Source organism: Hemitrygon akajei, chromosome 22 (assembly GCF_048418815.1).
Source record: "Hemitrygon akajei chromosome 22, sHemAka1.3, whole genome shotgun sequence".
Lineage (NCBI taxonomy): Eukaryota > Metazoa > Chordata > Chondrichthyes > Myliobatiformes > Dasyatidae > Hemitrygon > Hemitrygon akajei.
The window spans coordinates 67,115,496-67,141,492 of NC_133145.1; the positions used below are offsets into that span (position 1 = coordinate 67,115,496).

Consider the following 25,997-nt stretch of genomic DNA (forward strand, 5'->3'; position numbering starts at 1 on the left):
ACTCAGGAAGACATTATGGAGGGGTCAGACACTGAGTCCATTTGGGTTGAACTCAGGAATAGGAAGGGTGCAATCACACTGATAGGATTGTATGGCCAGACCCCCTAATAGCCACTTGAGATCACTAAACAGGTATGTAATCAGATTAAGGAAATGTGTAAAAATAATAGGGTGGTTATCATGGCAGATTTCAACTTCCCTAATATAAAGTGGGACCTTCTTAGTGTAAGGGGTTTAGATAGGGTAGAATTTGTTAAGTGTCCCCAGGAAGGTTTCTTAAATCAATATGAGGATAGTTCAATGAGAGGAGGGCCTGCACTGGAGCTGGTGTTGGGTAATGAGCCTGGTCAGTGGGTGAACAGTTAGGGAACAGTAACCACAACTCCTTAACGTTCAGGATAGCTATGGATCAGGTTAGCCATGGTTCTTGTGAGAGTGTTTTAAATTGCAGTAGGGCAAATATTGAGAGCATTAGGCAGGAATTACGTGTTAATTGGGAACACCTTTTCTCTGGCAAGTCCGCATTAGGCATGTGGAGGGTGTTTAAAGATCAACTGCACAGAGTACAGGAAAGGTATGATCCTGTCAGAGGGAAGGACAGGGATGGAAAGGTAAAAGAACCTGGGATGTCCTGAGAGGTGATGAATTTAATCAAGAAGGGAAAGGTTGGGAAGTTGGGATCAAACAAAGCACATGAGGACTATGAGAAGCCAGGAAAAAACCAAGGAATGGACTTAGGAATGCCAGGAGGGGCCATGAAAAGTCCTTGGCAAGTAAGATTAAGGTGGATCCCAAGGCATTCTATACACATATCAAGAGCACGAGGACAACTAGGGAGAGGGTGGGACCTCTCAAGGATAAAGATTCAGAATTAAACAGAAACAGGTAATGTGGCCTTTTAATAAAAATTAAGGAATTATGGGAATCAGAAAATAAAGTATGATTGAAGGAGAAGATTAGCATTTTTTTACTGAAGGGTGAAATGCTTTCAATGGACAATTTGATCTATTCCTTCTTCAATTTCATGTTCATGTCAAGCAAAGAGTAACAGCATAATACAATCAGTACTTGTCTAAGCAGCCAATAAAACTTAAATGTTTGCACCCATCTTGACTGTATATACTGCAAGAAATAATGTTATTATTCACATTAAATTGACAAACACAACCAGAATATAGAGAGTTTAATGTTGAAATAAAATGCAAAAGAGAACAAAATATTCTGCAGATACTGGAAATCTTGAGCAGCACATACAAAGTGTTGGAGGAAACTCGGCAGGTCAGGCATCGTCTATGGAGGGGAATAAACAGTCGACATTTTGGGCTGAGACCCTTCATCAGGACTGGAGAAGAAGGTGGCAAAAGCTGGAATAAGTAAGTGGGGGGGGGGGAAGGAGGGGAGAAATATGTTATGTTTTGTAACTCCAAAACATAAAAGCTAATAGCTAATAAGGTGGATGATCTTGTTGCATTCTTACAGATTGTCAAGTATGATGTTGTGACCATCACTGAATTATGGCTGAAGGATGGTTGTAGTTGGGAACTGAATGTTCAAGGTTGCACATTGTATTGGAGGGATAGGAAGCTAGGCAGAGGGGGTAGAGTAGCTCTACTGGTAAAGAATGGCGTCAAATCAGGAGAAAGATGTGACATAGGATTTGGAAGATGTTGAGTCCTTGTGGGTTGAGCTGAGAAACTGCAAGGGTAAAAGGACATTGGTGGCAGTTATATACAGGCCTCCCAACAGTGGCTGGGAGATGGAACACAGATTATGACAGGAAATAGAAAAGGTGTGTCAAAAGGGAAATGGTATGGAAGACATGGGAGATTTTAACATGCAGTTCGATTGGGAAAATCAGGTTGGTAATGGACCTCAAGAGAGTGAGTTTATTGAATGCCTAAGGGATGGCTTTTTAGAGCAGTTTGTTGTTAAGCCTACCAGGGGATCAACTGTACTGGATTGGGTATTATGTAATGAACTGGAGGTGATTAAGGAGCTTAAGGTAAAAGAACCCTTAGGAACCAGTGATAACAATATGATTGTGTTCAACTTGAAATTTGATAGGGAGGAAGTAAAGTCTGATGTAGCAGTATTTCAGTGGAGTAAGGGAAATTACAGTGGTATGAGAGAGGAGTTGGCCAAAGTAAATTGGAAGGAGCTGCTGGCTGGGACGTCAGCAGAGCAGCAATGGCGTGTGTTTCAGGGAAAAATGAGGAAGGTGCAGAACAGATGTATTCCAAAAATGAACAAATACACAAATGGCAAAATAGTACAACCATGGCTGACAAGGGAAGTCAAAGCTATTGTAAAATCAAAGCAAAAATTAGTGGGAAGGTAGAGGATTGGGAAGTTTTTAAAAACCTACAGAGAGCAATTAAAAGAATCATTAGAAGAGAAAAGATTAAATATAAAGGCAAGCTAGCAAATAGTATCAAACTGAAGAGTAAGAGCTTTTTCATGTATGTAAAAAATAAAAGAGATGAGAGTGGATATAGGATCACAAGAAAATGAGGCTGGAGGAATAATACTGGGGGACAAGGAGATGGCAGATGAACTAAATTGGTATTTTGTATCAGTTTTCATTGTAGAAGACACTAGCAGTATGCCTGATGTTGTGTGTGAAGGAAGAGAAGTGGGTGCAGTTACTATTACCAGGCAGAAGGTGCTCAAAAAGCTGAAAGATAGATAGATAGATAGATAGATAGATAGATACTTTATGAAGCCTGGAAAATTGCAAATGTCACTCCACTCTTTAAGAAAGGAGGAAGGCAGCAGAAAGGAAATTAAAGACCAGTTAGCCTGACCTCAGTGGTTGGGAAGATGTTCAAATCAATTGTTAAGGACAAGGCGATGGAGTATTTGGTAACACAGGACAAGATAGGACAAAGTCAGCATGGTTTCCTTAAGGGAAAATCTTGGCTGACAAACCTGTTGGAATTCTTTGAGAAGATTACAAGTATGATAGATAAAGGGGATGCAGTGGATGTTGTACATTTGGACTTTCTGAAGGCCTTTGACAAGGTGCCACAAGGTACCAAGTTAAGAGCCCATGGTATTGCAGGAAAGTTACTAAGATGGTTAGAGCATTGGCTGATTGGAAGAAGGCAGTGAGTGGGAATAAAGGGATCATTGTCTGGTTGGCTGCCAGTGACTTGTGGTGTTCCACAAGGGTCAGTGTTGGGACCACTTCTTTTTATGCTGTATATTAATGATTTAGATGATGAAATAGATGGCTTTGTTGCCAAGTTTGCAGATAATATAAAGATCGGTGGAGGGGCAGGTAGTATGAGGAAACAGCTAGGCTGCAGAGGGACTTAGGTAAAGAGAACGGGCAAGAAAGTGGCAAATGAAATACAGTATAATGTTGGAAAATGCATGGTCATGCACTTTGATAGTAGAAATAAATGTGCAGACTATTTTCTAAACAGGGAGAAAATCCAAAGATCTGAGATGCAAAGGTACTTGAGAGTCCTTGTGCAGAACACCCTAAAGGTTAACTTGCAGGTTGAGTCGGTGGTGATGAAGGCAAATGCAATGTTCGCATTCATTTCAAGAGGTTTAGAATACAAGAGCAGGGATGTGATGCTGAGGCTTTATAAGGCACTGGTGAGGCCTCACCTTGAATATTGTGAACAGTTTTGAGCTCCTCATCTTAGAATAGATGTGCTGGCATTGGAGAGGGTCCAGAGGATGTTCACAAGGATGATTCCAGGAATGAAAGGTTGTCATACGAGGAACGTTTGATGGCTCTGGGTCTGTATTTGCTGGAATTTAGAAGGATGAGAGGGGATCTCATTGAAACCTTTTGAATGTTGAAGGGACTAGACAGAGTAGATGTGGAAAGGGTGTTTCCCATGGTGGGAGAGTCTAGGACAAGAGGGCACAGCCTCAGGATAGAGGGGTGTCCATTCAAAACAGAGATGCGGAGAAATTTCTTTAGCCATAGGGTGGTGAATTTGTGGAATTTATTACCAGGCAGCTGTGGAGGCCAGGCCGTTGGGTGTACTTAAGGCAGAGATTGATAGGTTCTTGATTGGACATAACATCAAAGGTTACAGGGAGAAGGCCAGAAAATGGGGTTGAGGAGGAGAAAGAAAAGATCAGCCATGATTATATGGCAGAGCAGATTCAGTGGGCCAGATGGCCAAATTCTGCTCCTATGTCTTATGGTCTAATTTTTTTTAAAATCTTGGGAGCCCTGGGATAACATGTACACTAAGCTTTTTACTTTTTGCGAGGCATGTACATATGATGTGGCAGTGTAATAATATATGCCATTCACATACTTTTACACATATCCCATTATGAATTATGCAGCAACAAATGCTTAATCAAACAGCATATTTACCATATTACTCAAATATTACTGAAATATTAAATACACAACAATCCTTCCTGTTTAGCTATAAACTCTAACTCAATATAGAATGTATCCCAACTCACATATGTAACCTCTTGCTCTATAGTCATTTTCTATATGTACATTGCCTATAAAAAGCATTCACCACCCTTGGAAGTATTGATGTTTTATTTATTTACAATATTGAATTATAGTGAATTTAATTTGGCTTTTTTTTTACACTGATCAACAGAAAAAGACTCTTTCATGTCAAAGTGAAAACAGATCTCTGCAATGTGATCCAAATTAATTACAATTATAAAATAATTGATTGCATAAGCATTCACCCCCTTTAATATGACACACCAAATCATCACTGGTGCAGCCAATTGGTTTTAGAAGTCACATAATTAGTTAAATAGAGATCACTGGTGTGCAGTCAAGGTTTTCAACTGATTGTAGTAAAAAATACACCGATATCTAGAGGGTCCAACTGCTGGTGAGTCAGTATCCTGGCAAAAGCTACACCATGAAGATAAAGAACACTCCAAGCAACTCCATGAAAAGGTTATCAAAAAGCACAAGTCAGGAGATGGATGCAAGTAAATTTCCAGGTCATTGAATGTCCCTTGGAGTACAGTTAAGTCAATCATTAAGAAATGGAAAGAATATGACAGAGCTGTAAATCTGCCTAGAGCAGGCTGTCCTCAAAAACTGACTGACCCATGCAAGAAGGGGACTAGTAAGGGAGGTCGCCAAGAGTCGTATGACAACTCTGGAGGAGTTACAAGCTTCAGTGGCTGAGATGGGAGAGACTGCGCAAACAGCAACCGTTGCCCAAGTGCTTCACTAGTCGCAGCTTTATAGGAGCGTGGCAAAAAGAAAGCCACTGTTTTAACAAAACCTCACATGAAATCTCAGCTAGAGTTTGCCAGAAGGCATGTGGGAGACTCTGAAGTCAGCTGGAAGGAGGTTCTATAGTCTGATGAAACCAAAATTTTGCATTTTAGCTATCAAGCTAAAAGCTATGTTTGGCATAAGTCAAACACCGCACATCATCAAAACACAACATCCCTACTGTGAAGCATGGTGGTGGCTGCATCATGCTGTGGGGATACTTCACTGCAGCAGGCCCTGGAAGGCTTGTGAAGGGAGAGGGTAAAATGAATGCAGCAAAATTCAGAAAAATCCTGAAGGAAAACTTGATGCAGTCTGCAAGAGAACTGTGACTTGGGAGAAGATGTCTTTTCTAACAAGACAATGACCCCAAGCACAATGCCAAAACTACAAAGGAATGGCTTAAAAACAACAAAGTTAATGTCCTAAAGTGGCCAAGTCTTAGTCCAGACCTCAATCCAAATTAGAATTTGAGACTGGACTTGAAAAGGGCCCCTGCAATCTGACAGAGTTTGAGCAGTTTTTTAAAGAAGAATGGGGATAAATTGCAGTGTCCAGATGTGTGAAGCTGTTAGAGACCTATCCACACAGACTCCAGGCTGTAATTGCTGCCAAGGTTACATCTACTAAATACTGACTTGAAAGGGGTGGATACTTCTTCAATCAATTATTTTCTGTTTTACATTTGTAATTAATTTAAATCACTTTATACAAATCTGTTTTCACTTTCTGTTGATCAGTGCCAAAACAGCCAAATTAAATCCACTGTGATTCAATGCTGTAAAACAATAAAACATGAAATCTTCTGGGGGGGGGCGTGTGTGTGTACATGCACACAGACATTCATAGCACAGTAAATTTTAATTAGTCCCATTCAGGCTGAAACATTTAATCACTGTGGAGTATTTCCTACTCCTGTGGGTTAACATTTTCCTAACAAGATGCATTACTCTGCTTGACAGTGAGACTTGTGCCTGATTGTTGTATCACCTACACTACTCTGATAGCATCTCCAAAACCTGTGACTTTCATCAAGGGAAAGGCCAGCAGGGTCAAGAGATATTACCCCCACAGACTGGCAGATACAATAGATGATTGCAACAGACTCTCAGGTAAAGTGACACCTTATCTGAAAGGACTGCTTGGGGCTCTGATGCTGGTGTAGGGGCAGGTGCAGCATTTATTTCATTTTGGGGGATAAGTACCAGGAGTGAGATTACTGGGACGGAACTAGTGGACAAGGGAGTCATATACAGAGTGGAAGGAGGTGGGGAGGAATAGCTGTGCTTAATAACAGGATCCCATTGGAGAGGTTGGGAGTTATGGAGAATGATGTGCAGGATAGAGAGGCTTGTGTGGTGGTAGGTAAGGACAAAGGGAACTCTATCCCTGTTCTAATGGCAGGAGAATTGGTGAGGGCAGATGTGTGGGAAATGTTGGAGATTCAGGTGAGGACAGCAACAATGGTTGTGGAGAGGAAACCCAATTCTTTGAAAAAAGAAGACATCTCAGATGTTCTGGAATTGAAAGGCTCATCATAACAACAGGTCAGAATCAAGTTTCATATAATATGTTATGAAATCTGTGAAATCTGTTGTTATGCAGCAGCAGCACATTGCAATATATAATAATAAAAACTGCAAATTACAGTAAAATATATATCTTAAAGTTAAATTAACTAAGTAGTGCAAGAAGAAATTTTAAAAAAGCAATGAGATAGTATTCATGGGTTCATTGTCTGCTCAGAAATCTGATGGCAGAATGGAAGAAACTTTTCCTGAATCATTGAAAGTGTGTATTCAGGCTTCTGTACCTCCTCCCTGATGGTAGCAATGAGAAGAAGACATGTCCTGGGTGATGGGGGTCCTTATTAATGGTTGCATCTTTTTTGAGGCATCGCTCCTTGAAGATGGCCTGGGTGCAGGCAAGATGGAACAAACTGCGTTCACAACTTCCTGCAGCTCTTTTCAATCCTGTGCAGTGCCCCCCCACCCCATATCAGACAGGATGCAGCCCGTTAGAATGCTTTTCACAGTACATCTGCAGAAATTTGAAAGTATTTTTGGTGACATACAAAATTTCCTCAAACTCCTAATGAAATATAGCTGCTTTCATGCCTCCTTTGTAGCTGCTTCAATATGTTAGGCCCAGGATAAATCCTCAGAGATGAGGACTGATGTGTGTTCCATCAACTTACCCTTTCTGAAGTCCACAATCAATTCTTTGATCTTACTATCATTTAGTACAAGGTTGTTAATGTGACACCACACAACCAACCAATTGATATATCTCACACCTGTACACCTTCTCATCACCATCTGAAATTCTGCCAACAATAGGTGTGTCATCAGCAAATTTATAGATGGCATTTGAGCTGTGCCTAGCCATACAGTCATGGGTGTAGAGAGAGTAGAGCAGTGGGCTAAGCACACATCCTTGAGGTGGAGATGTTATTTCAGATTTGCAGACTGTGGTCTCCTGCTGAGGAAGTCAAGTTACAGATGGAGGTGCAGAGGCCCGGGTTTTGGAGCTTTTAAATCAGAACTGTAGGAAGGATTGTGTTAAATGCTGAGCTGTAGTCAATACTGTAAACAGCAGTCTGACTTGAGTATTAGTATTGTCCAGGTAATCTAAGGCCACGTGAAGAGCCAACGAGGTCGCATCCGCTGTAGACCTATTGTAGCAACAGACAAATTGCAATGCATTCAGGTCCTTACTTAGGCAAGAGTTGATTCAAGCCATAACCCCAAGCTCTCAAAGCACTTCATCACCGTAGATGTGAATGCTACTGACTGATTGTCATTAAGACAGCTCACCCTGCTCTTCTTGGGCACTGCTATGATTGTTGTCCTTTTGAAGCAGGTGGGAACTTATGACTGATGCAGTGCAGGGAAGGAAATAAGGGAAGGAAATAACATTTTTACAAATGACAGGGTGGGAAGAGGTATAATCAAGATAGCTGTGAAAGTCAGTAGGTTTGTAAAATAATATCAGTAGATAGTCTATCTCCGGAGATAATATGTGAGTTGTGAAACAAGCTATGATCCACTGCAAGGAGCAGCAGCTGAAAGAATGCAGAGGAATGCAAAAAAAAATCATCTAGGAATTAGATCAGCTCTTTCCTAGATCCATTATTGCCCGCTCCTTGTTACTTTCTTGCAGTCTAGAACCTTCAGTTTATTTCCTAGCTAATTAACCCACTGATATACTATACTTTTCAATAAAGCTTTTTGAGTTATTTTACTGAATTAGGAATTACGCTGTCACTCAATCCTTTCTTCACATACGGACATAGATGGACTGCCTGATATTTCCAATGAATTATCCTAGATAAATTCAACAGTCCAAGTATTTTCTGTTCACTCCTACACTTTTTTCCTCACAGTTAAAGGAAACTGAATTCAGCCTCAGTCAGATCCTGTGTAGTGGGACAGGATACTCCAGTGGGAGGAGGTGCTTTCTCTAATTATCTCAGATTGGTTTGAGAATCTAGTGTCATTTCCCAGCTCTCTTCCCCATGGGAGTCATTAACATGCTGTTGGAGTCCTGAATGTGAAGACATCTGGAGGAGAGAATTGATTTATAGGTTGTCCAGGAACTGGGCAAGATTTTCCAATCAGATCTGAGCCATACATTTCGGTAATTCTACAGTCCTATCTAGTTTTTCTTTACTTAGTCATCTTCTGCAATCAAGGCATCATTTATTACCTAACCCTAACTGTTCTTGAACCACCTTTTCAAACCACTGTAGGTTCAAGTAAATGTACTCTCACAGTGATATTGAGAGGGAGTTGTAGAACTCAGATCCAGTGACGAAGAAAAACCACTGATATTTTTCCCAGTCTGGATTGTGTTCAACTTGGAGGGATGGCTGCAAGTGGTGGTACTCTCTTGTCCCTGCTGCCCTTTGCCTTTTCCTTGAGGAAAGTCACAGGTTTGGGAGATGCTGGTAGAGTAGTGTATGTGGTACAAAAATCAGTCAAAACCCCATCTCTAACCTAAGGGTAAAGAGAAAGGCAGCAACAAAGGAACTGAAGGTGATTAGGCAAAGCCTATTACCTTGGTGGAATTCCTAATCAGTAATGTTCCAGGACTGAATTAAATTATTTTTAACAACCAAAACTATATTTGGACTTTCCATTTCCAAATTATCTAATTCAGGTGGAGGGATACAGTCAAGAGCAGGGAATGGGTTAACTGGTTTGCTCAGGCTCAGTGAGCTGATATGAACTCAATGAACCAATTTTATTTTTGTCAATAATTCCAACTTCCTTTGTGTTAAGTATTAATCCTACCAATGAACAATTTCCATTGAGTCCTAGTTTTACTTGGACTCCTCTGTACTGCTTTGATTTCAAGAACTGTCACTGTCAATTCACCAGTGTAAATGAGATCATTTGTCCACCCTTGGACCATGAATGAAATGAGGTCTGGAGCCCAACGTGGAATCCATCTCAGTTTTCTCCATGTTTTCCTCTTCCTTTTATTTATCTACCACTTGCATTTCACAGACCACTTATCAAAACCAAACACTACAGTAAGCTGCTGAAGGTTACAAAAGCAGAGAACATGCACTTCCCATAGACCTAAAACACCATCAACAAATGGTTGTAATCTCTTTAACAACGGCTGATGCACTCTCTCTGGATTACATTACAACACTCATTGCAATTGTTTAAAATCTCTCAATCCTGATGGATTCTGTCTTTTTAGCTCACAGTAATCAGATTTATGTTTGCTGATGGTATCCTCTTTTGAAAGGACTTAAGTTATTAAACTGAACAGTTTAAATCCCTTCCGTTCACATTGAGTCAGAGATTAGATAATTTTATCACAAAGTCAGCCTGCTCCTGCTAGTTCAGGTACTTGCGATTACCATGCTCCAAAACTAAGCACTGAAATACAGGGAGAGCAAATGGAGTTTTATTTGGAGATAGACCCTGTAACATTGAACCTGATTATACTTGTTGCAAGTTATGTGATTCTGCTTTTGCTTTTCCTTATTTCTTGCATTTTGTATGACTGCAGAGGCAAAGACCCCAGTAAGGAGTGTGGTCCTGAAATGGACAAACCCGTCCAATCTGCAATTCAGTTGGTGGTGATGCAGAACACAGTGGACGCTCGCCTCAGTGACAATAAACCTACCAACACCGAAAATAAAAAACAACTACCCGGCTCACGGAGCACTTTGGTCTAGAAGAGAGCAGTAGAGGACATCATGATGGCAGCCACCAATTTTTCACCTTACTGTGATGAAGGCCAGCAGCTATTTTAAAACAGCTCCTCAGGTAGGTTTCGAAGATGGCTTACTCTTATGCATCAGAGATAATAGTGATATGGACAAGATGGGCCATAATGTCCTTTATCTGTGCTGTACATTTCCATGCTTCTCATAGGACTTCATTTAATGAATTAGGTTAACATGCAAGTTTACACTCCGTGTAAAACAAGAGTCATAAACTGCAATGAACTTCTCTACCAGTTAATAGATTCTGTTGTGTTGAGTAAAGGATGAAAATTTGTTAGAGGTCCAAGGGAATTCTGTTTTATTCCTCCAATGCTGTTGCAGATTTTTCATTCACTTGATTCATAAGCAAATCCACTGCTCAGTTTTAGCAAATACAAAACCTCTGGTAATACATTATCTCAGTAATAAACTGAAGTGTCAGTCTCCCTGATTTGTGTAAGTCCTGCAGACCACAACCTTCTGACTCATTTAAAACTGAGATGACTTGAACTAATGGCAGAACTGGGCACTGTGACTAACATGTTCAGTCTCAAAAGAAGACCTGGCACTAGGTAGTAAATCTGTCTCCTGCATTTCATCAGTATTCTACCTCAGCTTAGGGCACATATTTCCAACATTTGTTTTGATGTGAACCACTTCTGAGAGATTTCTTTTCTGTTCCCCTTTCCCTTATCCAACTCCCAATTCATTTGCTACCATAATTATTAATATTGAATAAAGTATGTTTGGCTTTATAAGTGTCTCCCCTTTTAATTTTACCTGATTTCCAGGGGTTTGAAACCTAGGCTTTTGGATGATATACATCCTGAGGGTTAATGAATGACTGGGAGAAATGCTCCATTTCTAACTTTAATTGCTGTCTTGTTTACGAGCATAAATTCTTCTTAAAATTCTGATGGAAGTGAAGAGATATAAATCTAACACCATATCTGCTCTCATCATTTCATAGAATAGTTCAATTTATAGCATCAATAATAGCAGCAATCAATATGTCTTGCATTCTGAATGTGGATGATTGAATCTCTCATATTTCCTTACAACATAGAAAGGCCATTTGGTTCATCATTGTTCTCAGAGTAATCCCAACAATTTTATTCCACTACTTATTTCCCTGAAACCTATTCTCTTTCATATGCACATTTGTACTCTTCTGATTTTCCTAAACTAACCTAAACTAATAGTAATTTACAACAGTAAAATTAACCTGCCAATCGGCATTTGGGATATGGGAGAACACCGAAGCATTCAGATCAAAATCTCACCATCGCAAGTACCATGTGCAAAGAACATGAAGACAGCCCCAGTGGCTGGGTTAAGCTCAGATTGCTGAATTGGTGAGGTAGCAGCTCTACCTCTATGCCATGGTGACTTTTTTGAAATCAATTCAAAATCCTAAAACATAATAACAATTTCAACAATACAAAAACATATATTATACTCTATTGCAATTGCAATGTGTTGTACACATCACTGCACACATTAAGTGTGTGCAACATTAAGCACAGTGTGCTATGTTCAATTAAAACACACAGAGTACAGAGCAAAAACACAAGACATTTAACCCCCAGTCCATGCTGTCACTTAGGCTCTAGTTGAGCATCTTCCCATCTTCCTGCACTTAAACATCAGCATAACTCTCTATTCTCTTCTCCCCCATGTGCATGTCTAGCCTACCATTTAATATCATGCGTATTATTCACTTCACTATCCCCTGTGGGAGTGAGTTCCATTCTCTGCTTAGCTTCATTCTGAATTAATATAGCTTTTGGTTATTATTTTTCGATGATGAATTCCTGTTATGCTTCTTCCCTGCAAATGGTAACATTCTCTTTATGTTCACTCTGCCAAAACCCTTCACAGTTTTTAAATCCCTCTGTGGTCACGCCTTCCTTCAAGGTTACAGAGATCCAGACTGCTTGTATTTTCCTGATATATACTGTGTATCTCCAAGCCTCTGGTACTATCCTCTCGAACCCTCTCAAATGCAGCAATGTTTATTTTGGCCAAAAAAGAGTAATCTACATTTCAATACAATTTGAGCACAACTCTATATTTCCCAGTTCTTTCCATTATAAACATTGGTGTTTAGTTTGTTTTTTTAATGACCTTACTAGCCAGAGTGTAACTTTACATGATCCCGAGATCCCTCTGTTCCTCTATTCCATCTATAGTCCCACTGTAATATAACCTCTTTATTATGCTGAGTAAAACATAATACCTATAACCATATAACAATTACAGCACAGAAACAGGCCATCTCAGCCCTTCTTGTGTGTGCCGAATGCTTACTCTCACCTAATCCCACTGATCCGCACTCAGCCCATAACCCTCCATCCCTTTCCTGTCCAATTTTGCTTTAAATGACAATACCGAACCTGCCTCTACCACTTCAACTGGAAGCTCGTTCCACACAGCTACCACTCTCTGAGTAAAGAAATTCCCCCTCATGTTACCCTTAAAATTTTGCCCCCTAAGTCTCAACTCATGTCCTCTTGTTTGAATCTCCCCTACTCTCAATGGAAAAAGCCTATCCACGTCAACTCTATCTATCCCCCTCATAATTTTAAATACCTCTATCAAGTCCCCCCTCAACCTTCTACGCTCCAAAGTATAAAGACCTAACTTGTTCAATCTTTCCCTGTAACTTAGGTGCTGAAACCCATGTAACATTCTAGTAAATCTTCTCTGTACTCTCTCTATTTTGTTGACATCTTTCCTATAATTCGGTGACCAGAACTGTACACAATACTCCAAATTCAGCCTTACCAATGCCTTGTACAATTTTAACATTACATCCCAACTCCTATACTCAATGCTCTGATTTATAAAGGCCAACATACCAAAAGCTTTCTTCACCACCCTATCTGCATGAAATTCCACCTTCAGGGAACTATGCACCATTATTCCTAGATCACTCTGTTCTACTGCATTCTTCAATGCCCTACCATTTACCATGTATGTCCTATTTGGATTATTCCTACCAAAATGTAGCACCTCACACTTATCAGCATTAAACTCCATCTGCCATCGCTCAGCCCACTCTTCTAACTGGCCTAAATCTCTCTGCAAACTTTGAAAACCTACTTCATTATCCACAATGCCACCTACCTTAGTATCATCTGCATACTTACTAATCCAATTTACCACCCCACCATCCAACATTGGACCCAGTACAGATCCCTGAGGCACACCACTAGTCACTGGCCTCCAACCTGACAAACAGTTATCCACCACTACTCTTTGGCATCTCCCATCCAGCCACTGTTAAATCCATTTTACTACTTCAATATTAATACCTAATGATTGAACCTTCCTAATTAACCTTCCATGCGGAACCTTGTCAAAGGCCTTACTGAAGTCCATATAGACAACATCCACTACTTTACCCTCGTCAACTTTCCTCGTAACCTCTTCAAAAAATTCAATAAGATTTGTTAAACATGACCTTCCACACACAAATCCATGTTGACTGTTCCTAATCAGACCCTGTCTATCCAGATAATGATATATACCATCTCTAAGAATACTTTCCATTAATTTACCCACCACTGATGTCAAACTGACAGGCCAACGATTGCTAGGTTTACTCTTAGAACCCTTTTTAAACAATGGAGCTACATGAGCAATAGGCAAATCCTCTGGCACCATCTAATGACATTTGAAATATTTCTGTCAGAGCCCCGCTATTTCTACAGTAACTTCCCTCAAAGTCCTAGGGAATATCCTGTCAGGACCCAGAGATTTATCCACTTTTATATTCCTTAAAAGCACCAGTACTTCCTCCTCTTTAATTGTCATAGTTTCCATAACTTCCCTACTTGTTCCCATTACCTTACAATTCAATATCCTTCTCCTTAGTGAATACCGAAGAAAAGAAATTGTTCAAAATCTCCCCCATTTCTTTCGGTTCCACACTTAGCTGTCCACTCTGATTCTCTAAGGGGCTAATTTTATCCCTCACTATCCTTTTGCTATTAATATAACTGTAGAAACCCTTCGGATTTATTTTCACCTTACTTGCCAACCTCGTATCTTCTTTTAGCTTTTCTAATTTCTTTCTTAAGATTCTTCTTACATTCTTTATATTCCTCGAGCACCTCATTTACTCCATGCTGCCTATATTTATTGTAGATATCTCTCTTTTTCCTAACTAAGTTTCTAATATCCCTTGAAAACCATAGCTCTCTCAAACTTTTAACCTTTCCTTTCAACCTAACAGGAACATAAAGATTCTGTACCCTCAAAATTTCACCTTTAAATGACCTCCATTTCTCTATTACATCCTTCCCATAAAATAAATTGTCCAAATCCACTCCTTCTAAATCCTTTCACATCTCCTCAAAGTTAGCCTTTCTCCAATCAAAAATCTCAACTCTGGGTCCAGTCCTATCCTTCTCCATAATTATATTGAAACTAATGGCATTGTGATCACTGGACCCAAAGTGCTCCCCAACACATACCTCCGTCACCTGACCTATCTCATTCCCTAACAGGAGATCGAACACTGCCCCTTCTCTATTTGGGACCTCTATGTATTGCTGCAAAAAACTATCCTGCACACATTTTATAAACTCCAAACCATCCATCCCTTTTACAGAATGGGCTTCCCAGTCTCCGTGTGGAAAATTAAAATCTCCCACAATCACAACCCTGTGCTTACTACAAATATCTGCTATCTCCTTGCAAATTTGCTCCTCCAATTCTCGCTCCCCATTAAGTGGTCTATAATACACCCCTATAAGTGTTACTACACCTTTCCCATTCCTGAATTCAATCCAAATAGCCTCCCTAGATGAGCCCTTTAATCTATCCTGCCAGAGCACCGCTGTAATATTTTCTCTGACAAGCAACGCAACACCTCCTCCTCTTGCCCCTCCAATTCTACCACACCTGAAGCAACGAAATCCAGGAATATTTAGTTGCCAATCACACCCCTCCTGCAACCATGTTTCACTAATAGCTACAACATCATATTTCCAGGTATCAATCCACGCTTTAAGCTCATCCACCTTTCTTACAATGCTCCTAGCATTAAAATAAATGCATTTAAGAAATTCTCCACCTCTTCCTCTCTGTTTATCTCTAACAGTACAAAGAACTTTACTGTCTTCTTTTTCTTCCTTCTTCTATACATCTGTCCCTACACTCTGGTTCCCCTCCTCCCTCATATCTAGTTTAAATCCACTGGAACCTCTCTAGCAAACCTACCTGCAAGAATATTTGTCCCACTCCAGTTCAGATGTAAACCGTCCCGCTGGAACAGGTCCCACCTTCCCTGGAAAACTGCACAATTATCTATATTTCTGAAGCCCTCCGTCCTGCGCCATGTCTTCAGCCACATGTTGATCTGCACAATCTTACTATTTCTAAACCCACCTGCACGGGGCACTGGAAGCAATCCTGAGATTGCTATCCTAGAGGTCCTGTCCTTTAACTTGGCACCTAGCTCCCTAAACTCACCTTTCAGGACCTCCTCACTCTTCCTATCCATGTCATTGGTCCCTACATAGACCACGACATCCGGCTGCTCATCCTCCCTCTTGAGAAGACTGAGAACTCGATCCGAGATATCGCAGACCCTGGCATCAGGGAGGCAACAGACCATCCGGGATTCTCGATCTCTTCCACAGAACCTCCTATCTGTCCCCCTAACTATCGAATCCCCTATCACTACTGCTCTTCTCTTTTCCCTCCTCTTCTGAGCTGAGGGTCCAGTCTCAGTGCCAGAGATGCAGCCACTGCAACTTGTCCCTGGTAGGTCACCCCCACCAACAGTATCCAAAACGGTATACTTATTGTTGATGGGAATGGCCACAGGGGTGCTCTGCTCTTCCTGTCTATTCCCCTTCCCTCTCCTGACAGTCACCCAACTACCTGTCTCCTGACTCCTAGGGGTGACTATCTCCCTGAAACTCCAGTCTATTTCTGCCTCTGCCTCCAGAATTATCTGAAGTTCATCCAGCTCCCTGGAGCTGGATCGTGTGGATAGTTAGAGGCTTTTTTTTCAGGGCTGAAATGGCTAACAAGAGAGGGCACAGTTTTAAGGTGCTTGGAAGTAGGTACAGAGGAGGTGTCAAGGGTAAGTTTTTTTACTCAGAGTGGTGAGTGCATGAAATGGGCTGCCGGTGATGGTGATGGAGTCGGATACAATAGGGTCTTTTAAGAGACTCCTGGACACTGTGGAGGATCAGAGAGATTTTGGAGTCCAACTCCATAGGATGCTCAAAGCAGCTGCGCAGGTTGACTGTGGTTAAGAAGGCATACAATTTATTCGCCTTCACTAATCATGGAATTGAATTTAGGAGCTGAGAGGTAATGTTGCAGCTATATAGGACCCTGGTCAGACCCCACTTGGAATACTGTGCTCAGTTCTGGTCACCTCACTACAGGAAAGATGTGGAAGCCATAGAAAGGGTGCAGAGGAGATTTACAAGGATGTTGCCTGGATTGGGGAGCATGCCTTATGAGAATAGGTTGAGTGAACTCGGCCTTTTCTCCTTGGAGCGACGGAGGATGAGAGGTGATCTGATAGAGGTGTATAAGATGATGAGAGGCATTGATTGTGTGGATAGTCAGAGGCTTTTTCCCAGGGCTGAAATGGTTGCCACAAGAGGACACAGGTTTAAGGTGCTGGGGAGTAGGTACAGAGGAGATATCAGGGTTAAGTTTTTTTACTCAGACAGTGGTGAGTGTGTGGAATGGGCTGCCGGCAGCGGTGGTGGAAGCGGATATGATAGGGTCTTTTAAGAGACTTTTGGATAGGTACATGGAGCTTAGAGAAATAGAGGGCTATAGGTAAGCCTAGTAATTTCTAAGGTAGGGACATGTTCAGCACAACTTTGTGGGCCGACGGGCCTGTATTGTGCTGTAAGTTTTCTATGTTTCTATTAGGTACATGGAGCTTAGAAAAATAGAGCACTATGATGACCCTAGGTAATTTCTAAAGTAAGTACATGTTCGGCACAGCATCATGGGCTGAAGGGCCTGTATTGTGCTGTAGGCTTTCTGTGTTTCTATGTTTCTACCTCACATTTATCAGATTAAGCCTCAATTGCCAGTGCTGTATGTTTATTCATGTCCTCCTATAATTTGTTACATCGCTCCTCAATATTGATGGCCCACCCTGTCCAATTTGCAAATATAGCATTTATGTTTTAGATTTACACAGCCTAAATCAAAATCAAATCAAGTTTAATTATCATTCAATCATACATAGATACAGCTGAACAAGACAGTGTTTCTCTGTGCCCAAGGTGCAAAACTTTCCAAATAGCAAGCAAACATTCAAAATAGTGAGTTATATTCAAAATAGCGAGTAACATAATTCAAAAAGCAAAGAAGCAAATTCACTCAAAAAAAATTCATATATATAGACCAAGACCCTAAGCGACAATGTCTGACAATCGATGGTACAATTACCCGGCGGTGCACAGATGCATGCAAACCAGCCTGTCATTACTCTGCTCAAACACTGGAGGGCAGCACCAACAGAAGCGGCCAGCCCCCAGATGAGCGTGAACGCCATGCTGTAACACTTCCACGTCTTCACACCTGATCTGCAGCTGCAGGCAAGCCTGAGGCTTGAGACCTACTCCTCACTACACCTGAGGTTATACAGCTCCCATGTCAGCTATCCCGCCAGCAGCCAAGGGTAACAGGCCTGCAGCATTATCACTAACCAAAAGAATCTTGCAATCACGATTGAAATGTCTGAGACAATCTCCCTCGGTTATACTGCACTAACTTCGATGATCCCACGAAGCAGACAGCAACACGGTCTGCAGTGAGGTCAGCTCCTCTGTACCCAAACTGGCTCCTCCGACATCCTGACAGTTTCGTCTGACATCCTGATCGGCTCCGTTCCTGACATCCCGATGGGCTCCTTCACTAGCATCCTGGTCAGCTCCACCACCGATGCCAGTCCAGCTCCTCCAATCAACAAGCAACTCATTGATGGAGTAGCCCTGCGGAGCCCAAAGTTCTTGGAGTAGAATTGCCTTTGGATCATAAAAAAGCAAATCTTACAAAGGAAAAAAAAACCTTTGGTTGGATTCTGAGAGGCCACTGCGTTCGCACACGCCACCATCTTACCAGAAATCTAAGTTATTAATGTAACGGATGTTTGTGGATCATCACCCTGTCCCATTGCCAGTGCAAAGTGGATTACATTAAAAGGCCTGTAAAAAGAGTAGGAATGAACAGATGATTTTCAGATCAGGAGACTGTGGGGAATGGCCCCAACTGTTCACAATCTAAATCAATGACTTACATTTACGGACCACGTGTTACAAGTCCAGATTTCCTGATGTACAAAGCTAGGTGGCAGTGCAGGCCATGAGGATGCAGGGAGGCTTCAAGGAGATGGGAACAGGTTAAGTAAATGAGCAATGATATGACAAATGGACTATCATGTAAAATCATCCTTTTCAATTAAAAAATGTAAGTGGGGAGCAAAATAAACAGTGACAAATGAAAAATGTGGAATTTTAAAAGGCATGTACTTGTAAACAAAGTACTGAAAGTTAACATACAGATACAGCAAACCATGAGGAAAGAAAATGGTATATTAGCCTTTATTGCAAGAGGATTTGAGTACAATAGTACACGTGCAACATCTTAATCAAAGAGGGCCCTTGTGAGCCAAAACTAGCAATTTGCTGCGCAGATTTGATCTCATTAACTAAGGAAGGAGAATTTGTAAATGAGGGAGTGGAACAAATGTTCATCAGATCGTTTTGCATGCCATCTAGACCAATCATGCCATACATAAAATACATTGGAGTAAGAAAAAGAAAACAGAATGCAGAATATCCTGTTGCACATGGAAACAAAACAGCTAAATGGATACTGCTAAAATCTTCACCTCCAGTTTGAAGCTACCCAAAATGTGATAGCATCTTGTCATCTCAGGGATATCACCCATGTGCAAAGGCTAAGTAACATAAGCCTTTAATCTAATACTATAAATATCTTCAGCAATGTAGCCATATTCTAAACTGCCTTCCATTACACATAGTGTAACTTAAAGCTCCATTAAGAGGATCAGCTCTTTCACTGTCCACGTATGCCAGCATTTTCTACTTAATCCAAGTCAGAACATATGTGTGCAATGTAGAATATTTGTACTTTGGTCCTAATAACCCTTGCTCCTCTAATGTGCTCGGCTGAATTTATCATACCATTTCATTATTTTTTAAATAATGTTAGGCTGCAGCTAGAGTGTAACATACAGTTCTGGTTGCCCCATTATAGAAAGAATATCGAGGCTTTGCAGAGGGTGCAGAAGAGGTTATAGACAATACACAATAGACAATAGGTGCAGAAGTAGACCATTCGGCCCTTCAAGCCTGCACCGCCATTCTGAGATCATGGCTGATCATCTACTATCAATACCTGGTTCCTGCCTTGTCCCCAAATCCCTTGATTCCCCTATCCATAAGATACCTATCTAGTTCCTTCTTGAAAGCATCCAGAGAATTGGCCTCCACTGCCTTCCGAGGCAGTGCATTCTACACCCCCACAACTCTCTGGGAGAAGAAGTTTTTCCTTAACTCTGTCCTAAATGACCTACCCCTTATTCTTAAACCATGCCCTCTGGTACTAGACTCTCCCAGCATCTGGAACATATTTCCTGCCTCTATCTTGTCCAATCCCTTAATAATCTTATATGTTGCAATCAGATCCCCGCTCAATCTCCTTAATTCCAGCGTGTACAAGCCCAGTCTCTCTAACCTCTCTGCGTAAGACAGTCCGGACATCCCAGGAATTAACCTCGTGAATCTACACTGCACTTCCTCTACAGCCAGGATGTCCTTCCTTAACCCTGGAGACCAAAACTGTACACAATACTCCAGGTGTGGTCTCACCAGGGCCTTGTACAAATGCAAAAGGATTTCCTTGCTCTTGTACTCAATTCCCTTTGTAATAAAGGCCAACATTCCATTAGCCTTCTGGTTTAACAGGATGCTTCTTGGATTGGAGGGCATGTACTATAATGAGAGATTGGGCACACTTAGGTTGTTTCCTCTGGAGTGGCAGAGGCTGAGGGGAGATCTGATAGATGTTTATAAGGTTATGAGAAACATTAGACAGACAGCATCTTTTTCCCAGGGTTGAAATGTCTAAAACTAGAGGGAATGCATTTAAGGAGAAGAGGGCATTATTTCAAAGGAGATGTGAGGGGCAAGAGAGTGGTCAGTTCCTGGAAAGCACTGCCTGGGGTAGTGGTAGAGGCAGATGCATTAGAGACTTTTAATAGACATTTAGATAGGCATATGAATGTGAGGAAAATGAAAGGATATGGACATTGTATAGGCTGATTGTTGTAGACTGAAAGGCCTGTTCCTGTGCTGTACTCTCTGTTCTATATAAATACCATAGCAACATAGAAAATTTATGACAAAAAAGAAGTCATTCAGCCTATTGTACCTGTGTGAACCAGATTAATATGAACTTCTAGCACCAAAGGTCTTCAACCAGTCATTCAAGTACTTTGTTAATCTGATCAGGGTTTTTCCATTTCTTAAACATGGAGTTCCTGATCCCTACCATCCTTTGCATAAAGAAAAAATCTTTTGACTCCTCTCTCTTGTCATTCCTACCAAATACTTTGATGCCCCTTTTTTGTCCCCTCTGCTACGGGAAATAGGTCATTCTTATTGATTGCATCTTAGCTGTTTGTAATTTTAGTCCTCAATGAAGCCTCTGTTATGAAGAGAACAATCCCTGTTTGGCCAGCTTTTCTTCATATCTACTTACATATGCTATAACTGAGGAAATTCCTATTCTGTATGTAGACTCAATGAGTGGGAAAATAACTCTCAAACATCACAATGACAACAGGAGTCACCAGGAGGAAGCAGGGCACTGAGATGGTTGAATGCTGAATACCTACTGAGTAATGAAGACAATCTCACACCAAAATCTTTAACAGCTCACAGCCAAGATTTTTGTTTCTCTCCATGAATAAGTTGGCATGGTGTTCAGTGTTGTCTAAAGTAGATTTTCACTGACTCGGACAAATCAGTGAGTGGCATTGGCAGAGATCATGTGACAGAGCAGTCCAATCTGACCTCCCACAGCATCCAAGCACTTTTTCAGCAATAGTCTGTGAATGGTCATCATAATATTTGAATTCCACATCCCATTCCCATCCTGATCTATCATTTTTGGCCTCCTGCACTTATTATAATGAGGGACAATTCAAACTTGAGGAACAAAACTCATCTTCTGTCTGGGCATGTTGCAGTTCTGGATGTATGATAACTTGGTTTCTCTGTCTGTATCAGAATTGGCCATTTCTACTGTAAACCATCCACCCATGATATTGGCTCCATTTCTGTGGACTGTGAATAATACTTCTAAATATATCTTTAAATATATATCTTTCAAATTACTCTCACTGCAATCTGCAGCATACAATTTCCTTCTCAGCAATATACTTTTAAATCAACTTAATGATCTACAGATTTCATGATCATCTGAAGGTCTTAGTGGACCATACAGATACAACACCTTTAAGTGGACAAAATGTTCATCGCCCTGGTTGGAAATGAGATGGGGGGGGGGGGGTCTGGAGGAGGGGAAAGGGCTCCAAGCCAGGCTGAAACGCAGAGGGATGAGATTTCCTCAACCCAGCATTTTGTTAACAAATGAGCAGTCGCTGGAGAACAAAACTGAGGACCTGATGGTAATTGCTGTTCAATGTATTGCATTGAACTGCTGCTGCTAAGTTTACAAATTTCATGTCACATTCTGGTGATAATAAACCTGATCTGATTCTGAGATTGCTGTATCGGAGAGAAATGAGGGACTGTTGTATTCTACGTCTGAGTAAAACTTGGCTGACTCCCAGCACGCCAGTAACAGCACTCAAACTGGAAGGCTCCTTGATTTACCAAATGGACCGAACTGCTGATTCAAAAAAGGCAAAAGCTGGAGGTATGTATTTCATGATAAACTCTTGGAGGCGCTCTGATGTGGCAGTTTTGTCGAACATGTGTTCCCCCAACCTTGAACATCTAACGGTCAAATGCCACCTGTTCTATTTACCTCAGAAATTCTCCTCCATAATCCTGACCACAGGTTACGTACCACCAGCGGCCGACTATAATCAAGCGCTTGAGATACTGTGTGATGCTGTTACCAAACAAGAAACACTCCATCCCGACACATTTCAAATCATAGACGAGGACTTCAACCAGGCTTGAAGAAATGACTACAAGACCAAAAGACATAGGAGCAGAACTAGGCCATTCACCCCATCGGGTCCGCTCCGCCATTTCATCATAGCTGAGTGCCATTGCTATTACAAAGAAAAAAGTGTTAGGCAAACTCAACAGTCTTGAGGTAGATAAGTCACCTGGGCCAGGTGGACTACATCCTAGGGTCTTGAGAGAAGTTGCTGGACAGATAACAGATGCATTGGTCATGATCTTTCAAGAATCACTTGATTCTGGCGTGGTCTTAGAAGCGTGGAAGATTGTAAATGTTACTCCATTCTTTAAGAAGGGAGGAAGGCAAAAGAAAGGAAATTATAGGCCAGTTAGCCTAACCTCAGTGATTGGGAAAGTCCATTATTAAGGATAAGGTTTCGAGGTACTTGGAGAGTAATGATAAAATAAGTCAAAATCAACATGGTTTCTGTAAAGGGAAATCTTGCCTGACAAATCTGTTAGAGTTCTTCAAGGGAGTAATAAGCAGGGTAGACAAAGGAGAGGCAGTGGATGTCATTTACTTAGATTTTCAGAAGGTGTTTGATAAGGTGTCACACCTGAGGCTGCTTTACAAGATAAAATCCTATGGCATTAAAGGAAAAGTACTGGCATGGATAGAGGAATGGCTGACAGCCAGGAGGCAGTGAGTTGAAATAAAAGGTGTCTTTTCTGGTTGGTTGCCGGTGACTAGTGTTGTTCCACAAGGATCAGTATTGGGACCGTTGCTTTTCACATTGTTTGTCAATTATTTGGATAATGAAATTGATGCCTTTGAGGCAAAGTTTGTGGATAATACAAAGACAGGTGGAGGGGTAGGTAATGCTGAGGAAGCAATGCAGTTGCAGTAGGATTTAGACAAATTGGAAGAATGGGCAAAAAAGTGGCAGATAAGTTTAATATCAATTATCCGAGATAAACTAGCAGCCTTACGACGGGCCCCTGTGGATAAAATTTAAATGGCCTGGGAGCAGGATTTAAATATCTCCTTATCCGAGGAGAGCTGGGACTCAGTTCTCAAATCGGTTAACTCAACCTCTCTTTGTGCTCGCCATTGCCTTTTACAGTTTAAGATTGTTCATAGAGCCCATATGTCTAAATCTAAACTATCTCGATTCTACCCTGACATTAGCCCGCTCTGTGATAAATGCAAGAGGGGCATGGCCTCTCTCATCCATATGTACTGGCTCTGTCCTAGCTTGGAGAAATTCTGGAAAGATGTCTTCACTACATTATCGGGTATTCTGAATCAGCACCTAGAACCAAACCCCTTAATTGCTCTGTTCGGTTTTTGGGGCGAGACAGATTTATGTCTGGGTCCGACCAAATGCCGAATACTATCCTTTGCCTCTCTCCTGGCTAGACGCTTGATCCTCCTTAGATGGAGAGATGTTGCCCCGCCCACTCATGCGCAATGGCTTAACGACATTATGGCCTGCTTGGACCTCGAAAAAATTCATTATTCAGTTCTTAATTCAGATCTAAAGTTCCATAAGGTCTGGGGACCTTTTATCGAGTACTTTCATAACCTTCCTCTTGACTAGGGTTTTTTTTTTCTTTTTTTTTCTCTTCTTTTCGGTCCCTTGCTTTCAGCTCCCTTTTTTTTCTGGTAGTAGGCATTATTATCCTCTGTTGCTAAGTGTATTCACAGTCTGGGAGTTTGACTGTCCTGACCTATACTCTTTATACTGTGTTGTGGTCGGTCTGGAGTTGTTGTTGTTTTTTATCTTGTGTTGTGGGGCTTGGGGAGGACACTAAGCTTACTTGTCTTTAATTTAGGTGCTTTTTTGTTAAATTCTCTTCCTATGTAGCATATTGTTATTGTATGCTTAATTTTGCACTGTATTAATGCTCCTCATTAGGATTTGGGGTTTTTAATTTGTAAAATGTTTTGAAAAACTAATAAAAAAATGTTTTTAAAAAAGTGGCAGATAGAATACAGTGTTGGGAAATGTATGATAATGCATTTTGGTAAAAGGAACAATAATGCACACTATTATCAAAATGGGGAGAAGGTTAAAACATCAGAGTTGCAGAGGGACTTAGGAGTCCTCGTGCAAGACTCCTAGAAGGTTAATTTACAGGATGAGTCTGTGGTAAAGAAGGCAAATGTAATGCTGGCATTTATTTCAAAGGGAATATAATATAAAAGCAAGGAGATTATGCTAAGGCTTTATAAGACACCAGCCAGGCTGCATTTAAGAGTATTGCCAACAGTTTTGTGCCCTATATCTCAGAAAGGATGTGTTCTCACTAGAGAGAGTCCAGAGGAGGTTCATGAGGATGATTCCAGGAATGTAGGGATTAACATATGAGGAGCGATTGGCAGCTTTGGGCCTGTACTCACTGCAATGAGAAGAATGCAGGGATCCCTTTGAAACCTACCAAATGTTGAAGTGACTAGATGGGAATAGACTCTCACATGGTGGCTTGGATAGTGGACTACTTGACAGATAGACCTCAGTATGTGTGGTTGGGAGACTGTAGGTCTGACACGGTGGTCAGCAGCACAGGAGCGCCGCAGGGGACCGTGCTCTCTCCGGTCCTGTTCACCCTGTACACATCAGACTTCCAATATCTATTTAAGAACTTTTTAAAAGCTATTTATTAATGCTTTTTGAGAGGGTGATTTTAGATGCATATCATATTTATACTGAGTTAAGTATTGTATGTAATTAGTTTTGCTACAATAAGTGTATGGGACATTGGAAAAAATGTTGAATTTCCCCATGGGGATGAATAAAGTATCTATCTATCTATCTATCTAGATAAAGTGAATGTGGAGAGGATGTTTCCTGTCGTGGGGTGTCCAGAACTAGAGGGCACAGCCTCAAAATTGAGGGGCGACCCTTTAGAACAGAGGTAAGAAGGAATTTTTTTAGCCAGAGGGAAGTGAATCTATGGAATTCTCTGCCACAAGACTGTGGTGGAGGCCAAGTCCATGTGTATATTTAAAGCAGAAGTTGACCATTTCCTGATCGGTCAAAGGATATGGCAAGAAGGCAGGTGTAAGGGGTTGAGTGGGATGAGGATCAACCATGATGGAATGAAGAAGCAGACTCAATGGGCTGAATGGCCTAATTCTGCTCCTATGGTTTATGGTCTTATGATCCTGGATCCCATTCAACACCATATCCTCTGATGCCCTGACCAATCAGGAATCTATCAACTTCCACTTTAAATATATCCACAGACTTGTCCTCAATGACAGTCTGTGACAGAGCATTCCACAGATTTACCACTCTTTAGCTAAAAAAAAATTCCTCCTTACTTCTGTTCTAAAAGGTCCCCCCTCAATTTT

At 41.1% G+C, this 25,997-nt stretch overlaps 1 protein-coding gene across 1 annotated transcript in view; it reads left to right on the plus strand.

The window, feature by feature from the left end:
* Window positions 1–10,122: 10,122 nt before the first annotated feature.
* smim36 (small integral membrane protein 36) overlaps window positions 10,123–25,997 on the plus strand; it is a 47,550-nt gene continuing 31,675 nt past the window's right edge. The window contains exon 1 of the mRNA XM_073026578.1: window positions 10,123–10,524. Coding sequence (XP_072882679.1) covers window positions 10,152–10,433 — 282 coding nt within the window. The 5' untranslated portion in view covers window positions 10,123–10,151 and the 3' untranslated portion in view covers window positions 10,434–10,524. The remainder of the gene's footprint in view (window positions 10,525–25,997) is intronic.